The 20290-nt window shown below is 35.6% G+C and overlaps 1 protein-coding gene across 1 annotated transcript in view; it reads left to right on the plus strand.

Annotated features, from left to right (window-relative positions):
- The first annotated feature begins 150 nt into the window (after nt 1-150).
- The window catches only part of hat1 (histone acetyltransferase 1), a 41121-nt gene continuing 20981 nt past the window's right edge, over nt 151-20290 (plus strand). Inside the window, exons 1-7 of the mRNA XM_073846094.1 lie at nt 151-242; nt 628-703; nt 833-953; nt 10554-10733; nt 11159-11280; nt 13559-13663; nt 16007-16113. Of these exons, the coding sequence (XP_073702195.1) occupies nt 173-242; nt 628-703; nt 833-953; nt 10554-10733; nt 11159-11280; nt 13559-13663; nt 16007-16113 (781 nt within the window). The 5' untranslated portion in view covers nt 151-172. The remainder of the gene's footprint in view (nt 243-627; nt 704-832; nt 954-10553; nt 10734-11158; nt 11281-13558; nt 13664-16006; nt 16114-20290) is intronic.

Genomic DNA, 20290 nt, shown 5'->3' on the forward strand with positions numbered 1-20290 from the left:
GGAAAAGCTGGGGTTTCTTTACATGCTAAAAGTAGTAGGGGGGAAAAAATCGATTTAAATCGTAAATCAGATTTTTTGTGAAAAAAATCGGGGATTTTATTTTTAGGCCATATCGCCCAGCCCTATTTGTGCTGTTATGATTGACATGTTTCTCTGTGCCTTTCCTACAGCTATGAATGACATGGAAAAGAAACTTGCAGAGTATAAATGCGACACGAATGAAGCTATATGTCTGAAACTAGGTAACGTTAAATCATTAGTCATCACTTAAAAAGAAACATGTCTGACATTATAAATAACACAGTAGACTGAATCTTTTATTGTCTGATCATTTGTTAATATTCAGAATGAATTTTCCAACAGAATAATAGAAATTATCATGAAATTAACCCTTTTTATTTATTTTAGCATTACACATTACTGGTTGCAGTTGTGAACAGTTCATCAATAGATGTTATTCCAAATCTTGAAAACATTTGTCTTTGTCATCTTACATAAAAAATACTTGTTTTTAGTCTGAAGTAGTTTTTTCGTTTCTGCTAATGTCACTTTGTTTGTAAATGCATTCTGATGTAATGCCCACCATTCAATTATCAATTGATAAAATCAGTCTTTTGTCTGATGCAGTGCGGTTCCCAGACGAAATAGATGATGAAAGCATGACATTTCACCCTGAGTACAGTCATCAGCTGTATGGAGATGAGTATGTATCACACACCATTGCATATACTCTTATTCATGTGTTTATTTATTAAACTGTAGTCATTGTATGTGGATGTGTTTTTCCTGGCACCACTATTCTAACCCCTCCTTGTGTTTTGTTTTTGCGCAGTGAAGTGGCGTTTGGCTACAAAGGTCTTCAGATCCAGCTGTACTACAGTGCGGGGAACCTGAGCACGCTGTTCAAAGTCAAGTACACGACCAGGGTCACAGAGAAGTTTGACTGTGTGGAGGTACAGCTCGTTCATTTGATGTCATATACGTCCATCTCACTCGCAGTGTTTACATGAGCAGTTTTTGTATGCATACAGTCCACTGTAAATGTGCATTTATATTTGCATCACATTCTGAACAGGTGGAGAGCAGCATTTAGTGTCATAACAGAGAGGAATGCTGTCAGAGAAAGCCATTGAGTCAGCTGACTATAGAATCAGGCAGTTATACGTCGCACTTCAGTGCATACATACATGCATGCCATGTGCCTTTTCAACATACGCAGGACTCAACAGTAAGCAATTCAATGCAGACTTTATGCAAACTTAAATATTATCCACCTGGGTAATATAGACCAATTTATAGTAGATGTCACAGTTACTTCATTTGCAGCTATGCACTCTTAGTGGTGGCAGAAAAACACTGGTAACAAGTGGAATGAAACGGGTAAAATCCATGGAATTAGAGAAGAAATAGTTTTTGTGCCTTTTGATGCCAGAATTGGAATGCAAATAATTTTTATAGAATACTGTCGTCAAAGATGCCATTTGAAGTTTAATGCAGACGTTTAAACTGAGAGACTATGGATGAAAACTGCAATGATTACTCTACTTTTAAAGCATAAATTTGATTTAAACAATATGTCTATATAATATTCACATGCTGTTTGTTATTGTATTAGCCCTACATTTACAGCATGATATAATATTATTTTAAACCTGTTACTATTAATATTTTACATAACAGTTATTTATTTTATCTCACAATTCTGTCTTTTTTCTCGCAATTACAAGTTTATATCTCCTAGTTCAGACTTTATAATTTGATAAAACACAACAATAGTGAGTTTCAATTCTCAGGAGAAAAAAGCCAGATCTGAGGGAAAGAGAGAATGATGAGTTGTTTTTTTCTTTTCAGTATTGTGAGATTTAATCTCGAAATCTTGAGAATAAAGACAGAATTTTGAAATATAAACTGAAATTTACCTTTTTTATTCTTTTATTCCATTGCTTCACAGACTGCTACTGCTCTGCCCACAAAAAAAAAAGTAATCATTGTTTGAGAACACTGAATAGCTCTATAGATTTAATATATAGATTAATATAGTTTGTTTAAAGAAAATGGTGAGCATTATTTATGGAAGTTTTTTATTAATTTTAATTTATTGTTATAAGCCAATAATGTTTTGCATCATATGTTGTTTTCCAGCATTAGCAAATTTAGGAATTAAAATGTTAAAAATACATTTTTTTTAGCTATACACAAACCATCTGTTGTGCTGCTTGATATCGCAAACTTGTTTTTATAATATTTACATTTATTTTCGTAATCATAAACACGCTGGTTTTATAGGGTTATATAGTTATCTAAATCTAAAACCCCAAAAACAATTCATGTGCATTAAAGTAAACGTTAACTCAAATAAAATATAAAAAATATTTTCCCCTAGTTGCCAAAGCAGCACTTCTCATTTTAATTTAGCTTAACTTTAAGTACTAAAATAACTACAACTGAAGTAAAAATGAACAAAAACTATATAGAAAATCTAAAAAAAAAAAAAGGTGAAAATGACACAAACATGCATCAAAATTGAAAAAAAAAAACTTTAACTGAAAGTAAAATGAAAAGGAAAATTATAAATTAAGCAGAGGGAGATCTAAATGAGAGTTTGCCGATTGTAAGAAAGGGTAAGAATTAGAGAATTCAAGCATACTTCATCGGAAGGTTGAATTATGACATTTTGATTACAAATTATGAGAGAATATAAAAATGATCAATTACTAATTTACAAAAAGATGCATTTAGAAAAAAAAAAATCCATTCCATGGTCTTTTTAACTATATTTAGCTATATTTAACTATATTTTTGATGATTATTATTGCTGTTGTTATCATTAGACTTTACTGCTTTATATGCATTTGGAAGCAAGTTTAATGGAATTATAACAAATAACTCATTAAATGAAAAGCACTCTTCAGGGGAGTTTTACAGTATTGGCACAGTGATCATCTTTTATTAGCATCAGTTTTAGCAGTGCAGTAGTGAGTGTCTGTTCTTATTGTTTACATGTGGCTGATGTTATTTGTCGGCCATGTCAAGTTAAGCTCAGTATTCACGTTGTGATATTAGCCCCATTTATAGAGAGCAGATGACAGCTGCACTCTGGTTATTTAATGAATTTATTTAAAAAATAGATATTCTCTCCAAATGTTGCACAAAACCTGGTTGTGGATACATTTTCTAGTGCTAATTAGATTTTAAAAATGTCACAGAAAATTAAAACCCATATGACTTTTTCTTGTGCCAGATAACAAAGGAGAAATGTTCTAGCTGCTCTTGTCCAAAAATCATGTGCTTTATTCCAGGTCATCTGTCATACGATAGCTTTGTGGTGGGAACAGACCGGAATTTGTGTAATGGCACGTTGGTGTCGTTTTATGCCAAAAAGCATTGGCTTTCACTTGTCTTGTGACCAGAAGTCATTGATGTCATTGTTTATTTCATCTTAATTCTAGAAAAGGGGAAATTTCAGCAAATAATAACAATTTCATCATGTTCTTCACATAAAGCTATCAGATGACTTTTGACAGTTTTTGACTCCAAGGCCTCCCACTCTCCACAGCAATATTTGTAAGCCTGACACTCCTAGTTTCTGGAAATTAAGCCTAAATTTCAGAATTCAGAAAGTTTTAAGAGCTTAATGTTCTTCAGTGTTCTCTCAGTTTTTATTTTTTTTATATCTAAGTCTAGAAATCACACTTGTTTGTCATATTTTAAATCATTTGAGTAATCTTGAGGTCCTCATAGAAGTTTGCCTAAGGCTCTTGAGAACCGCTGGTTTATGTAGATTCACATTTATGCATTTGGCAGCTACTTTTGGCAACTTAAAGAGCATTTAAAGGTATGCATTTTACATTTTATCAGTTGTTGCTTTCCCTGGGTATTGAACCGACCTTGGTGTTTAAGCGACAGGAAATCCTGTGTAGCGCAAACTGGTTCATTTTATCGTCATGAGAGAAATCAAAATACACCTTTGTATCCCATGGAAGAGAAGAAGTCATATGATTTTGGAATGAGTAAATTATGCCATTTTTGCCTTTTTTTTCCGCAATCATGTCATTCACAAGGTTCATACAAGGTGCTGAAAATGCTTGAAATAACTGAATTTGACTTTTTGAAATTTAAGGCCTGGAAAACCCTTGAAAATAGCAATATTTCTGAAGAGGTACTTGAAAAATGCTTGAATTATTGAAAGACAATGTATCAATGAAATAAGTATTTAATTCTTTCAAGATTTTTTCATATCTTTTTGCACAAAATTCACAATTTAAAAAACATCATACCATTTTCGCTTATTTCTGTTAAAGGAGTAGTTCACTTTCAGATTTTTTTTTTTTTTTTTTTTTTTTACAGATAATGTATTCACCCCCTTGTCATCCAAGGTGTTCATGTCTTTCTTTCTTCAGTCGTAAGGAAATTGTTTTTTTTTCTTGAAAACATTTCAAGATTTCTCTATATAGACTTCTGTGGTGCCCCCAAGTTTGAACTTCTGTAATGCAGCTTCAAATGGCTCTAAACGATCCTAGTTGAGGAAAGAAGGGTCTTATCTAGCAAAACAATTGGTTATTTTCTTATTTAAAAATTTGTTGGTAGGCTATAATGTCTACTAGAATGTAAAAAAATGATTTCTTTTCTTTTCTTTTTTTTTTTTTTTTTTTTGAAAAGCAAGACGAAACTGTAAAAAGCTCATTTTGGCTATTTCATTTATGCAATAGTAAAAAAAATTAGGGAAAAAACACAGAAAAAAAAGTGTTTGGTAATCGCCCTTCGACCCAGTGTTTAATTTAATTCGGTGCATCCCTAGTCTCTATTTTACTACGGCACACACTCACACACGCTTTATAGGTCTATCTTGCACCATCCCAGACTCTGATTCCAGCTTATAAAACCCTTTACAAAGAGCAAATGTGTTTAACAGACACACTGACCTATATTGTAGCTCATCCTTTCTACAGTATTAGAACAAGCTTGCTTGTGTATGTGATTGATTCAGGTGGTTGGGGGATTGTAGACCTTAACCTTTTAGTAAACCTAGTTATACAGTGGGTACGTAAAGTATTCAGACCCCCTTAAATGTTTCACTCTTTGTTATATTGCAACCATTTGCTGAAATCATTCAAGTTCATTTTTTTTCCTTAATTAATGTACACACAGCACCCCATATTGACAGAAAAACACAGAATTGTTGACAATTTTGCAGATTTATTAAAAAAGAAAAACTGAAATATCACATGGTCCTAAGTATTCAGACCCTTTGCTGTGACACTCATATATTTAACTCAGGTGCTGTCCATTTCTTCTGATCATCCTTGAGATGGTTCTACACCTTCATTTGAGACCAGCTGTGTTTGATTATACTGATTGGACTTGATTAGGAAAGCCACACACCTGTCTATATAAGACCTTACAGCTCACGGTCCTTGTCAGAGCAAATGAAAATCATGAGGTCAAAGGAACTGCCTGAAGAGCTCAGAGACAGAATTGTGGCAAGGCACAGATCTGGCCTAGGTTACAAAAAACTCTTCTTCTACTGCACTTAAGGTTCCTAAGAGCACAGTGGCCTCCATAATCCTTAAATGGAAGACGTTTGGGACGATCAGAACCCTTCCTAGAGCTGGCCGTCCGGCCAAACTGAGCTATCGGGGGAGAAGAGCCTTGGTGAGAGAGGTAAAGAAGAACCCAAAGATCACTGTGGCTGAGCTCCAGAGATGCAGTCGGGAGATGGGAGAAAGTTGTAGAAAGTCAACCATCACTGCAGCCCTCCACCAGTCGGGGCTTTATGGCAGAGTGGCCCGACGGAAGCCTCTCCTCAGTGCAAGACACATGAAAGCCCGCATGGAGTTTGCTAAAAAACACCTGAAGGACTCCAAGATGGTGATAAATAAGATTCTCTGGTCTGATGAGACCAAGAGACCAACTTTTTGGCCCTAATTCTAAACGGTATGTGTGGAGAAAACCAGGCACTGCTCATCACCTGTCCAATACAGTCCCAACAGTGAAGCACGGTGGTGGCAGCATCATGCTGTGGGGGTGTTTTTCAGCTGCAGGGACAGGACGACTGGTTGCAATCGAGGGAAAGATGAATGTGGCCAAGTACAGGGATATCCTGGACGAAAACCTTTTCCAGAGTGCTCAGGACCTCAGACTGGGCCGAAGGTTTACCTTCCAACAAGACAATGACCCTAAGCACACAGCTAAAAGAACAAAGGAGTGGCTTCACAACAACTCTGTGACTGTTCTTGATTGGCCCAGCCAGAGCCCCAACTTAAACCCAATTGAGCATCTCTGGAGAGACCTAAAAATGGCTGTCCACCAACGTTTACCATCCAACCTGACAGAACTGGAGAGGATCTGCAAGGAGGAATGGCAAAGAATCCCCAAATCCAGGTGTGAAAAACTTGTTGCATCTTTCCCCAAAAGACTCATGGCTGTATTAGATCAAAAGGGTGCTTCTACTAAATACTGAGAAAAGGGTCTGAATACTTAGGACCATGTGATATTTCAGTTTTTCTTTTTTAATCTGCAAAAATGTCAACAATTCTGTGTTTTTCTGTCAATATGGGGTGCTGTGTGTACATTAATGAGGAAAAAAACGAACTTAAATGATTTCAGCAAATGGCTGCAATATAACAAAGAGTGAAACATTTAAGGGGGTCTGAATACGTTCCGTACCCACTGTATATTGTGTGCTTGACACCACGTGACGATATTTAGTGGCATTTCTGAATGTCTTCCACCTTTAAGCGTAGCTTGTAATTATAGCCGCTAAACATACTTAAGGTGTTTATTGTGTGAGGATAGTTGATTTCATTATACCTTTTCTTTTACGGCGCTTCACCGTTGCTCATATTGGGTTCTTTTTTTCATCTTCTTTTTCCTCATAGATGAAGATGTCTTTGATTAAAAGGGTTTTTTACAGAGTAATTGGATTCAATGCAGTTGTTGAACCCCGTCATATAAAGAAGGCGCATTCTCAAAACCAACCTCAAGACTCTGAAGAGTCTTGGATCCTTAAGCGGCGTTAGTTAATACGGGAACCCCACAATGGCGCGCTTTTATTTGTGCGATTGAGCAATTTGCCTGAGAAACTGTCTGTTTTTACCATTTTCTGTCCGCTCTGTTCTTGTCGTCCTCTCTTCGCTCCCATAATGCAGTGGTACAATAGTGAGTGTTACTGAGCTGCAGGTGCACCGATCCCCTTCTGATATTAGCTGATGTCTGAATGAGCAGGAATTAGTGGCGTGTTGCATTAGCCTTTTGTCGTGTGTTTTGTGGCCGTTGTGAATGAAGAGTCCCGCGGCACAAGCGCAGCCCATCATGCGGCCAAAGGGCCCTGCTTAGCAACTTAATACAAAGTGTTCTCATGTCAGCCCCGCTGGAAATGGATACAATGCAAACATGGGTGCGCATTCTGCTGGGTAAAAAAATCCCAGAGAGGGTGGAGGAGGGGGGCGGCGCTATTGTCCGCCCTGGAGCCCGTGAATGGAGAGGGCAAACTCGTTTGATTGAGTTCGCTCACCAGCCTCAGAACACAGGAGCCTATTATACATGTCCGGGCTTTTTTTTTTTTTTTTTGTTAAGTCGAGATCAATTCATTAAATTTTATTGCCCGGTGAGAAGCTGGGACACATTATGGTGGGGGGAACTTCATCTGATATTCATGGTTTAAGATAAGTAGTAAATGTATTCAATTAAGTGGTCTTTCAGAGGAGGCACAGGAAGAGGGGGGCTGGAAACTCCTCAGCTGACATTGCTAATTGCCTAATGGGTCTCCTTTTTGTGCCACAAAAATATGTATTTTTTCCCTTTAATTCCTTTTTGCGCCGTGCCAATCACAGCTGAAGTATAGCTTAATGACAGAACAATAGGGAATTACTCTGTTAGGGCTCTTTTGTGATTATATGTAAGGCCGAGCGCCGGGGGAATAGACGCATAACTCATAAATGTGCCACTTCAGTTTATATGATTAAATTCAGCTGCTTTCACTGTATACTAGACACAGCTGAGTTAACCGCTCTCGCTCTGTGGGAGCTTGAAACGTGCTTTAGATTAAGATGAACGCGTGTTTCCTCTATAGAGATGCACACATTCTGTCTCGTTTGTGGATTGCCTTCAAAGGGATAGTTCAGCGCAATATTCAGTCAGTATTCATACAACAAAAAGTGAGGAGTTTAGCAGAATGATCACGCTGCTCTTTTCCATATAGTGAAATCTGACAGTAGCTATGTTTTTATGCACATTTTTAAGTATCGCATCAGAAACGAGTGAAGGAAACGGCAAATTTCAGGAAAAAATCCCTTAAAGGAGTAGTTCACTTTCAGAACAAAAAATTACAGATAATGTACTCACACTCTTGTCATCCAAGATGTTCATGTCTTTCTTTCTTCAGTCATTAAAAAATATTTTTTTGAGGAAAACATTTCAGGATGTCTGCCCATATAATGGATATTTATGGTGCCCTCAAGTTTGAACTTCCAAAATGCAGTATAAATGCAGCTTCAAACGGCTCTAAACAGTCCCAGCCAAGGAAGAAGGGTCTTATCTAGTGAAACGATTGGCTATTTTCGAAATGACAATTTATATACTTTTTAACCTCAAATTGTCGTCTCGTCTCTGCGATGCACATGCATAGTCTGTGTGATCCGGGTCAATACAGTTAGGGTATGTCGAAAAACTCAAATCTCGTTTAGGTCTTTAACTTCAAAATCGTCCTACAACGCTGTTTTACCTTTTTTTGTAAAGGGTATTTGATCTTCTTTGTATGTTCACTTTGTAAACACTGGGTTGGTGTTTCTGCAGTGATGTAGGGTGATTTTGAAGTTGAAGAACACGAGATTTGAGTTTTTCGAAATACTATTAACTGTATTGACCCGGATCACAGACTATGCATCGCAGAGACGAAACAAGATGAGCAATTGAGGTTAAAAAGTATATAAATTGTTCATTTGTTATGAAAATAACCGATAGTTTCGCTAGATATAAGACCCTTCTTCCTCGTCTGTGTTCATTTAGAGTCCTTTGAGTCTGCATTTAAACTGCATTTTAGAAGTTTAAACTTGGAGGCATCATACATATCCATTATATGGAGAGAGATCCTTTAATGTTTTCCACAAAAAAAACATAATTTCTTTACGACTGAAGAAAGAAAGACATGAACATCTTGGATGACAAGGGGTTAGTACATATCTGTAAATTTTTGTTCTGAAAGTGAACAAATCCTTTAATTCGCACAAAAAAGTGGCTTGTGACTTTGAGGAAAATGGTTTATGCGAATAATGGGAGATGGAAACTCATTTGCCAAATATATTCCTCGATGTGCATCAAAAAAGAGGGCATAACTTGACTAACCAGCAGATTGGTCTTATTGCACAGCATCTGAATGCTGTTGTGGTCAGTCTTAAATGCTATGAGCAAGGTCTTATATCAAAGTATGTTTGTTAAGTGCCTCCCAGAACTGTCTTACACAACTGTGTTTCCAAACAGAAGGATTTTATCTTCGAAAGCAATGACGGCATTTAAAGTGCTTGATCTAAGGTGCAAGTAATTTACTATATATGAAAATTGTTATATTCAGTGGTTTCTGCTATGTTTCTTAGTGATATTTAGTGGCAGTTTATCAGGAAGTGATGATTCGTTGAATGGAAACGGTGCTTAGTCACAGATGTTTTATGCAATACTTACATTTAAATTTAAAATTAAATTTGCAACTTTGGATGGAAACCCAGCTAGTTACCAGTGGTTGATCAGCTTCTAAAAGGACAAAAAATACCATAAAAGGTTTCAAGTAATGCATATGTGACGTCCTCTTCTAAAGTCATATTTAAGTCATATTTAAAGTAGGTAAACATTACTATTCAAAAGTTTAAAGTGATGAATTTTTAAAGAAATTAACACTTAATTTAGCAAGGATGCAATAAATTGATCAAAACTGACAGTCAAAACATTATTTCTACACAATTTAGATTTCAAATAATGCTTTTTTTTACATTATCAAAACATCATAAAAAAGACTTCAGTCTCCACAAAAATATTAAGCAGCACGACTGTTTTCAGCATTAATAAATGTTTCTTGAGCTGCAAATCAGCATATTAAAATGATTTCTGAAAGATCATGTGACACTGAGGACTGGAGTAACGAAACTGAAAATTCAGCTTTCATCAAAGGAATAAATTATGTTTTTATATTAAAATAGAAAGCAGTGGTTTTGAATTGTAATTATATTTCCTAATATTATTGTTTTCAATCTATTTTAATCAAATAAAGGCAGCCTTGGAGAGCATAAGAAATGTTCATAAAAAAAAAAATCACACATGCATTTTTTTTTATTTTAACTGAATAAAATGTAATGTGACTTCAGATTTACATGGTTCTTTACTTGTGATTCTTAGAGGTTTAAATATTGACTTGGCTTTGCTTCCCTTGTTTGATTTGTAATATACACTGGTCTCTTACATAAATGCTGTTCTCTCATTGCAAGTGTTTGTAGTTAGTCATTTGTTGAAATGTTGGTAGTTACTCATTTAAAAGCTGCTCACTCTTTCTCTGTGTTTGTTCTCAGCCAGATGATGTGGAGGGCAAGATCAGAGAGATCATTCCTGCTGGTTTCTGCTGCAACACAGATGACTTCATCTCTCTCCTGGAGAAAGAGGCCAACTTCAAACCCTTCGGCAGCCTGCTGCACACCTACAAAGTTCACAATGTAGAGGCAGGAGAGGATCTCACCTACCAAATACACAAGGTACAGAATTTCTCACTGCATGTTGAGTCACCGCTTTGACAATTCAGCATTCAAACTGGGTTATGATCGAATTCTCAGGTCACACTAACAGGTTTGGCAGTGTGGATTGTGAATAGTGAAATGTGTTAGGCTATTTTATCTTGCTCACATAGGGTTTGTAACTGCAGAAAATAAGTTTCGTAAGTGGAGAAAGTCGAATAAAAGATTGTTGTATTTATAACTGTATAGCATGTTGCTCGTGGTTTGCTTATTTTGTTTATAAATCTTTTTACTGCATCTTATTAAACGTGACTTTTTCAATGTATCATATTATGCAGAAATGACATTACCACTGCACAGTGCACATTTTAATGAACTTTTAATTACATTCCAGCACCATTTCTTGTCAATATACCATGAATTTGATTTGCTCTTCATGATTTCAGGTGGATGTCTCGTGTCCAGGGTTCAGAGAGTACCATGAGCGTTTGCAGACATTTCTCATGTGGTTCATTGAGACGGCTAGTTTCATCGATGTGGATGATGATCGCTGGGATTTCTTCCTTGTGTGAGTATCTAATCCTGATCAGCGTTAAAGTATTCTTATATTTTTCACATTTCTTCATAATAAAAGAATGGGCTAGATTCAGGGGAGACTATTGACAGCATGTATAGCCTCCTGTTGATTACCACAGAAATTAACTCCTCAGTTCTCAGTTTGAGAACATTCGCAAGGACCACTTTTTTGTAATACTTGTCTGTCTAAATGGCAAGACACAAACCATTTAAAATAAATACCGCAAGACTTCATATGTTTAAAGTTTGCATCATACATGCAAGGATGTCAGAACATCTTGTTCATATCTGCATGGAAAATGTATGTCTGTAACTCATAACTGGCTGTAGAGTCTCTTTAGAACAATAATACCATTACTAAAAGAATAATTTAGACATCTGTACAAGTCAAAAACACGCTCATAACAATTTATATAAAAATAAATAAAGTAAAATAATAAAGCAAGCTTCACATTTCTTTTTGAAACCTACAGAAATGTCTTGCTCCATAGGCTTTCATTGAATGTCTGTTATTGTAAATGCAATATTTATTTGTTTTTACCATCAACTAAAACCAAAATTATTAGCTATGGTAACTGACAGCGTTTTGCAGATACTGTCACAGATACAGGATGTACTTTCCACTTAAAGGGATAGTTTGTCCCAAAATGAAAACATGAGCAAATGACAAAATTGTTCTTATTAGATAAGTCATACATTTGAAACAGGTAATACGTTGGGTAACTTAGACATTATCTAATAAATTATTCAGTCACTGGTAACCAGAGTGGTTTGGTTACAAACATTTTTAAAAAATATCTGTTGAGTTCTGCTGAAGAAAGTCACTGCAAAAATGCTTTTCTTACTTTTTTCCAGTCTAGTTTCCAGCCAAAATATCTAAAAATTCTTAAATCAAGAAGGATTTTCTAGACAAGTAAAATGTTTTTTCTTGTTTTTAAAATTAAGTGAGTTTTTGCTTAGAACAAGCTAAATAATGTGCCAATGGGAATGTAAGAAAAAAAAAATCTTATTTCAAACAGAAAACAAACTTATTTTTCTTACCCCATTGTCAGATTATTTTGCTTGTTTCAAGGAAAAACACTTCATTTTGGCTTTTTTTTTCTGAAAACGAGAAAATCCTTCTTGATTTAAGAATTTTTTGTAATTTTGGCTGGAAACAAGACAAAGAATCTAAGTACGAAAAGCATTTTTTGCAGTGTACAGTTTTGGGACAACATGAGGGACCAGTATATAATGACAAAATGTTAATTTTTGGGCAAACTATGCCTTCTATTGAACCCCAGATAATACGTTTAATTAGATATGTTAGATATAAAATACAATATTCCATTATTTGGCCCAGTGATCAATGTAGTTAAAAACATTTGTTTGCGCATTAATTCACGCAGGTCATGGTAAGACTAATAAAGTTCTGTTTTTTAAGAAACTTTTGTTCATGACTTGATATGAATGTTAAACCTGGGTCCAGAAACAAAACAGAGAAATGCTAAAAGACTCTCTCAGATATTTCTAGATATAAATTCTCAGTCTTTAAATAAATGTAACTAGTTGGCAAAAACTCATGACTCGTGTTGATGACTTAAGTAGAAAAAAAAAGAAATCAAGTGCTCTCACAAAGTCAGCGAGTGTCGATAAGAAGGTAGTGTCAATTAATAGTGAACAGTAACTTTTTTGAACAGTGGGTCTCTCTCTCTCTCTCTCTCTCACACACACACACACACACACACACACACGTGTGAAGCGTCCGAACGGGCCCAGTTACGTCTCTCCTGCCTTTGTGGGGCTTGTGGGGCCAATTATCAGGCTGCTTTAATTATATTTTCTCCTGCATTGAGGCAAATTGTTGATCTGGCAAGAGTTTCCTTTGTGTTGTTTGTCTCGTTTCTTTGCTCTTGTGTTTCTTTCTTTCTTGAGTCAGGCCAAGAGGCTGAATTGAATGTTGTTGTCTTTTGAAACGCTGAATGAAGTCTCCAGCGGTAGTGAAGGGGACTCTGCCTGTGTTTTCTTTGCTTTGGCACCTATTAAAACAGACAATGGGCAAATGGACTGGAGTGATGTGAAGAGGCTAGATGCCTGCCTCTCTGCTCTAAGTTGCAGTGCACCAATTAAGTGCATAATGCATTCAGTGTCTCCAGCAGGTGCAGCGACAGGCCACTGGCCCTCCGCAGCGCGTTCGCAGTGACGACGGGGGGGTCCGGTGCATGGGAGCGTGCCTACGATTGACCTGCCCGCCTTTGTCATCTCTCTCTATCTCTCTGTCTTTCTTGCAGATTCGAGAAGTACAATAAGGATGGAGAGACCCTCTACGCGACGGTTGGCTACATGACAGTGTATAATTACTACGTATACCCAGACAAAACCAGACCACGTGTCAGGTAATTACTAAGGACGTGCACGTGCCCACTATCTGCTTTATTCTGCGAAAAAAGGAAAAGAAAATTACACATCTCTCTCTCCCTTGTCCCTAAAACTCCCAAATTACCGTCTTGCATCTCTCGTGTGCCAGCCCCTCTCTGGGTATTATAAGACCCACGGATTCAGCATCACCCGCCCGAAAGCTCGTTTTGAAAACGAGTCTAATGTATTGATTGGCAAGACGTGCTAACGTTTCATTACGTTGGCCACTGCTGAATGAACACATATAACCTTTCGCAGACTGATGATATCATTGCTTACTGTATTTGAGAATATTTTCAGCAGCTAAAATGAGGCGGACGAAAGTGTGACGGTCTGTATTAGTAATTCTGAACTGGTGGGTTGCAGCCATGTAAATTGCAACTAAGCACGTAATCGTATGTAAAACGAATAGTAGAATAAATTGGCTTATAAACTTTTTAATGGCAGAACAAAACACTTCCATTTCTTTTGTTGCTGATGTCAAAGGTCATGCATCCAGTCAGTCTTTCCCTTGGCAAATATAATGCAATATTTAGCCCTGATTTATATCACACTTCTGCTGTTGTTTATGCATTCATCAAATTGTCATTGCCTCATTTTGATACACTGATTTCTTAGGACTCTAAATGATCAACATGATCAAAACTTTGCTGAAAAACCTGTTTACACAATCTACTACATGCCTTCTGTTGACTGATTGATAGTTTGTACTTTTTAAATTATAAAAACACCCCCTTAAGGTTGATTTGTTTAATTTGTACATATAAGATTAACTGGTAAAACTTTACAATAAGGTTAATTAGTTAACAACTTAAGGCAAGACACTGCAGGTGAATAGGGTAAAAAAAATAACTAATAGTTATCGCCTTACTTACCCAGTTGATTGATTACATTGATAATTGCAAACATTTTTTGTATTACAAGTTTTCTAAAATGTTAGGTTTAAATATGCAAATAAGCAGTATTAAATGAAATATGTGCAAATTTGCATGCATTTCTAGTACAAAAAAAAACTAATTAGAGTCAAATGTTTTTAACAAACAGAAAACAATATTTTTGCAATTTTTGGGGGGAGTAAAATGATGTATATAATCAAGCTAATTATATTTGAACAAATCCCTTTGTAAAAACCTTCAGGATATAGACAAGAATGAAAATGTAAAGTTTGGTGAGTAAGTGTTACTGAAGTGGAGATTTATGGCTCAGTGTAGGAGAAAAAATGAATTTTGAGAAAACGGCCTTTAAAAATATGGATTGTAATTTAAATCTATTGACACAAATAGATAAAGTGCTAGAAAACAAACACTTAACAGTGTCTTTTGGACGTTTTCTTTCCTCTAGTCTAAAAAAACACTATGAAAAAACAAAAAGCCCAAAATCTCAGCCTTGATAGGTGCATGAAAAAGCAGTGTTTTCCCCTGCAGTGTCTCCCCTTTAGTTAACAAACTAAGAATAAACAATACTTCTACAGCATTTATTCATTTTAGTTAATTTCAGCTTTTACTAATGCATTATTAAAATTACAAGTTGTTTGTTAACATTAGTTAGTGCACAGTGAACTAACATGAACAATGAATGACTATTTTTATTAACTAATGTTAACAAAGATTAATAAATATCATAATAAATGTATTATTCATTGTTTATGTTAGTTAATACATTAACTAATGTTAACAAATGACATCTTATTAAAGTGTTACTGATAAACTTTTATGTTGCTAGTAATATTTCAGTCTGAACTCTTATTGAACTGAAGCAGCTTAAGTTTACTTGATTATTCACACAGTCATCATTGTATTGCATTGTATGTTTTGTCCCCACAATAAAAACTACATGGCTTTGATCATAAAACTAACTAAGATCTTACTAATATTTCATTGGGAGAAATGAGTGACAACTTTATATGCATTCATAAAATGTATATGCAGGTCATGTAAGGATTCTGTTATATGGTTATAAAGATTTGATTGATTTACATTACAGGTTATCAGAATTTAAGCTTTTTGGGAATGTAAATATTAGAAACTGCACCAAAATCCCATTTTTTTTGGTTGTGCCCCACATAATGTTCAGTGTAAAATGTTGGTCTTTAAGCAAAACCTTTGGCCTATAGTGTCAGTTTCAGTAGATTTTGTAAAGTCAGTAGTGTAGTGTGCGTCTGAAGGGTGCTGGAGGTATAACAGGCCTCTATGTTTGCAGAACTGTTGCTCAAAGGCTCAAGAGCTCTAACCTTAAATTGGTATTGTGCCTAAGCATCTTCTCTTCTGTGCACCATCACTAAAGCTTTTGTATTGTCTCTCTCTGTGTGTGTGTGTGTGTAGCCAGATGCTGATCTTGCCACCATTCCAGGGAGAAGGCCACGGGGCTCAGCTCCTAGAGACAGTCCACCGATACTATTGTACTTCTGCTAAAGTACAGGACATCACAGGTACGAGCACACATAGACACTAATATTAAATATTTAGGAGCCATACTTTTAGCAGTTTATTTCTATTTTTATTGAGGTTGTTACTAGTGGTGTTGGACAGGGTCACTAATACTGTTTCTAAAATGTAAAGGTTAAAGATTTGAACCAACTATTATTGCTGAGTATTATCATTTGGCTTTTTAACTTTTCTCACACAATGCTACTCCTAGAAGACAATAAATGTAAAAAAAAAAAAAACTAAATGTGAATGGTGCAAGCTAGAGCTATGCAATTAATTGAAATTCAGTTTCGATTTCAACGAAACAAAGCATGTTTAATTCTTAAAGTAAAGACTATGCTGTTTTATTTTACATTTAATTACTAACATTAAATCTCCCCCCCCCCCACACACACACACACAAAAAAAACTTTTCATTTGTATCTTTTTCTATTGTATTGCTGTCTTTTAATTTATCAAACATATAAAGTTCCAGACCCACTAATAATTGTGTTAAATAATCGTGATTACAATATTGACCAAAATAATCGTGATTATGGTTTTTGCCAAAATCGAGCAGCTGGACCACAAAACCTTAACGTTGATTTGTATAATTTGTACATATAAGATTAACTGGTAAAACTTTACAATAAGGTTAATTAGTTAACAACTTAAGGCAAGACACTGCAGGTGAATAGGGTAAAAAAAATAACTAATAGTTATCGCCTTACTTACCCAGTTGATTGATTACATTGATAATTGCAAACATTTTTTGTATTACAAGTTTTCTAAAATGTTAGGTTTAAATATGCAAATAAGCAGTATTAAATGAAATATGTGCAAATTTGCATGCATTTCTAGTACAAAAAAAACTATCCGCTGGAAGAAGTCAGTTTCAAAATGCTTTTTTAATATTTTTGACGAATTGGAGTCAAATGTTTTTGACAGACAGAAAACAATATTTTCTCAATTTTTGGGGGGAGTAAAATGTTGTATATAATCAAGCTAATTATATTTGAACAAATCCCTCTGTAAAAACCTTCAGGATATAGACAAGAATAAAAATTTAAAGTTTGGTGTGTGTAAGTGTTACTGAAGTGGAAATTTATGGCTCAGTGTAGGAGAAAAAACGAATTTTGAGAAAACGGCCACAAAACCAGTCTTAAGTAACACAGGTATAAAATGCATTGTATAGGTCAAAATTATAGATTTTTCAAAAATCATTAGGATATTAAGTAGGGTTGTTCCGATTCCGATACTAGTATCGGAAATGCCGCCGATACCACAAAAAAATCTAGCATCGGAATCGGCGAGTACTTGAACCCACGTACCGATCCGATACCATTTTCTTAAGATATGTTATTCCCGCTAGCAAATCAGAAGCCAGTTCTTCTTCGCGGCTCAGAATGCAAACAGTGTTGCCACAAGCAACCACTGTTTAGAGCAGCGAAGAAGAAATACAAATGTGCTAGCAGTTTGTCCGCTAAAACGGCGGCATGTCTCATATGTAGGGCTTTATGATTTCTGCGATGCGGAAAATACGGACGGAATCGCGGAATCCAGTCAAAATGGAATTTACAGTTTAACGCGGAACGTCACGGAATTTGTCAAAGTTTGATGCATTAATCAAAGGTAGTTCATTACACTTAAATCAAATCGTGATATGGCCTAATATTAAGCCAAAAACCGACTGTTTAAATATGAATTAATGCGTGGTTCTGTGTTAATGAATTGTACAGGCGCGTGGTTTGTTTACTCCCTGTTTCTGAAGCGCGCGGGACACTTGCGGTAATATTAAAGGGCTCCAGACTGTGACCAATTTTTCTGCCAGTGTTACTAATTTTCGTGAGCGGTCACACTGGCGCGACCACCGCGTTGTTCAACTCATAAGCTCTTCCATTTCTGTCTCAGATGAGAAACATAAAATGGCACGCGAAACGAAAGTGAAACTAACACGACACGTTTGAGCTGCTCAGCGCTGACCGTTTATCTGCTTGGACTGCAATGCAAACAAACTTGCACAAACCCCGAACAGCTTTATTCGGGAGCCAACGTTGATTTTGCAACACTGTTACTGCTGCGAGATGCAGTGAGGAGCATTTGAAAATGGCGCACAATGAATAAGGTTGCTGCGAGATCTAGTGAGAATCTTTCAAATTTTGGCCAAAATTCTCTGTTATAAACAGGGCTGATGTACGTCAGAAAACCAGATTAGTAATACTAACTATATGAAAAAATATTACTGTCAAATGTATGTCATATAATAAAAATACTCTAGTTCACTGTATATGTCATATAATAAAAGTTCAATGTATGTCATATAATAAAAATACTCTAGTTCACTGTTTTATTAAGGAATAAGTCTGAAGCACACAATTAAATTAAATTATTAGTATTATCTACAGCTGTATATACAATTACACACCCAGGTATCGGATTAGTATTTGGTATCGGCCGATACCCCGAGCCCAGGTATCGGAATCGGTATCGGGAAGGAAAAAAGGGTATCAGAACATCTCTAATATTAAGTAAAGATCATGTTCCATGAAGATATTTTGTATTTTTCTGCCATATATATCAAAACTTAATTTTTGATTAGTAATATGCATTGCTAAGAACTTCATTTGGACAAATTCAAAGGTGATTTTCTCAATATTTATATATATATATATATATATATAATTTTTTTTTTATGTAGTCAATTTTTATCCTAACAAACCATACATCAATGGAAAGCTTATTTATTCAGCTTTCAGGTGATGCATAAATCTCAATTTTAAAAAATTGACCCTTATGATTGGTTTTGTGGTCCAGGGTCACATAAATATATTTATTTTATTTATTTGGCTGTGTAATGTGTGGGATAATGTAAAGTCAGCCTTCACTTTGTGTCAAGGTTCTAATCACGCTTTTGGGTTCAATTTTGCAACAATAAATGGCTGATGTAAACCTGTTTTGGTTGACCAACTGTTGCATGCATCAATGCAGCCAGAAATTACACCATGAAAGTTCCAATACAGTCGATTATAATTCAGCTTGTTGCTTTCTTGATTTTGATTTTGGAAATCCTTTGCAGATAGCTTTATCTGAATTAAAAAATGAAATAAAGCCTTGTACCATTAGAGCGGCTGTTCAGAAAGCCAACCTGTATGATCGCACATCCATTCTAATGATATTCTGTGTGTGAAAGGGAGAGAGGGCAAAGTGTTGTGAATTTCCTTTGGTAAGGCAGTTGTTGCTGTTGAGTTGCTCTGCCTTCAGTTTTGGGGAGGTGAAGGGATGTGATGTTAATTGCTGGCAGTTTGCTGCTGAAATGTGCTGGCCACATGCTGCCACTCACTCACCCCCTCAACAAAGACACAATTATTCAGAGAGAGAGAAAGAGAGTGGGGGCGACCACACTTTACCAGATCTACCCAGCACTCACTATTTTACCATTTCTGTTTATTTTGCTCTCTACAGAGAGAACAAAAAAGTATTTTATTGATATTTATTTATTTGATGTAAAGTTACTTTATTTCCTCGAAGTATGTATTTCAAATAGTTGAAAAGTAGGTACATTTACATTTACATTTAGGCATTTGGCAGACGCTTTTATCCAAAGCGACTTACATTGCTTTACATTCAAGTACATGCAATCCCTGGGATCGAACCCATGACTCTGGCATTGTTACTGCCTATTATTATAGGTAATAATAAAGACCTGTTTTCTACAGTTTTTGCACCATATCGTGTATATACATTTTTACTGAAATGTTTAATATTTTATTAAACATAAAATGCCATATGACCATTTTCATGAACATTTGTGACCTGTGATGGCAAGTTGAGTCGGAATGAGCAATTTTTAAAAAATGCGTTCTTTTTATTTTGACAAAAAAAAAAAAATGACTGAGCTACAGCCGTTTGAAGGCGATAGAGTCAGCAAAGTTGATTTTGAGAAAAAAGTTTTCTGAAGGTTCCAAAGCAAGATCACAAGCAATTTTGCATATTTTCCTCCAGTTCTTTTCTTAATAATAATTACAATATAGCTTAATCACAATATAGCTGTTTTTAGTTACTTATTTGTTATTAAAAATAAGAGCTAAGATGCAAATAAACAGTACTTTAATCTAGAGCAGCAAATGATTCCATCTATTATTTTAATGTTTGATTAACATTGAGACTATATCTATATTAAGACCTGGGCTGGGCGATATG

Source organism: Garra rufa, chromosome 8 (assembly GCF_049309525.1).
Source record: "Garra rufa chromosome 8, GarRuf1.0, whole genome shotgun sequence".
NCBI lineage: Eukaryota > Metazoa > Chordata > Actinopteri > Cypriniformes > Cyprinidae > Garra > Garra rufa.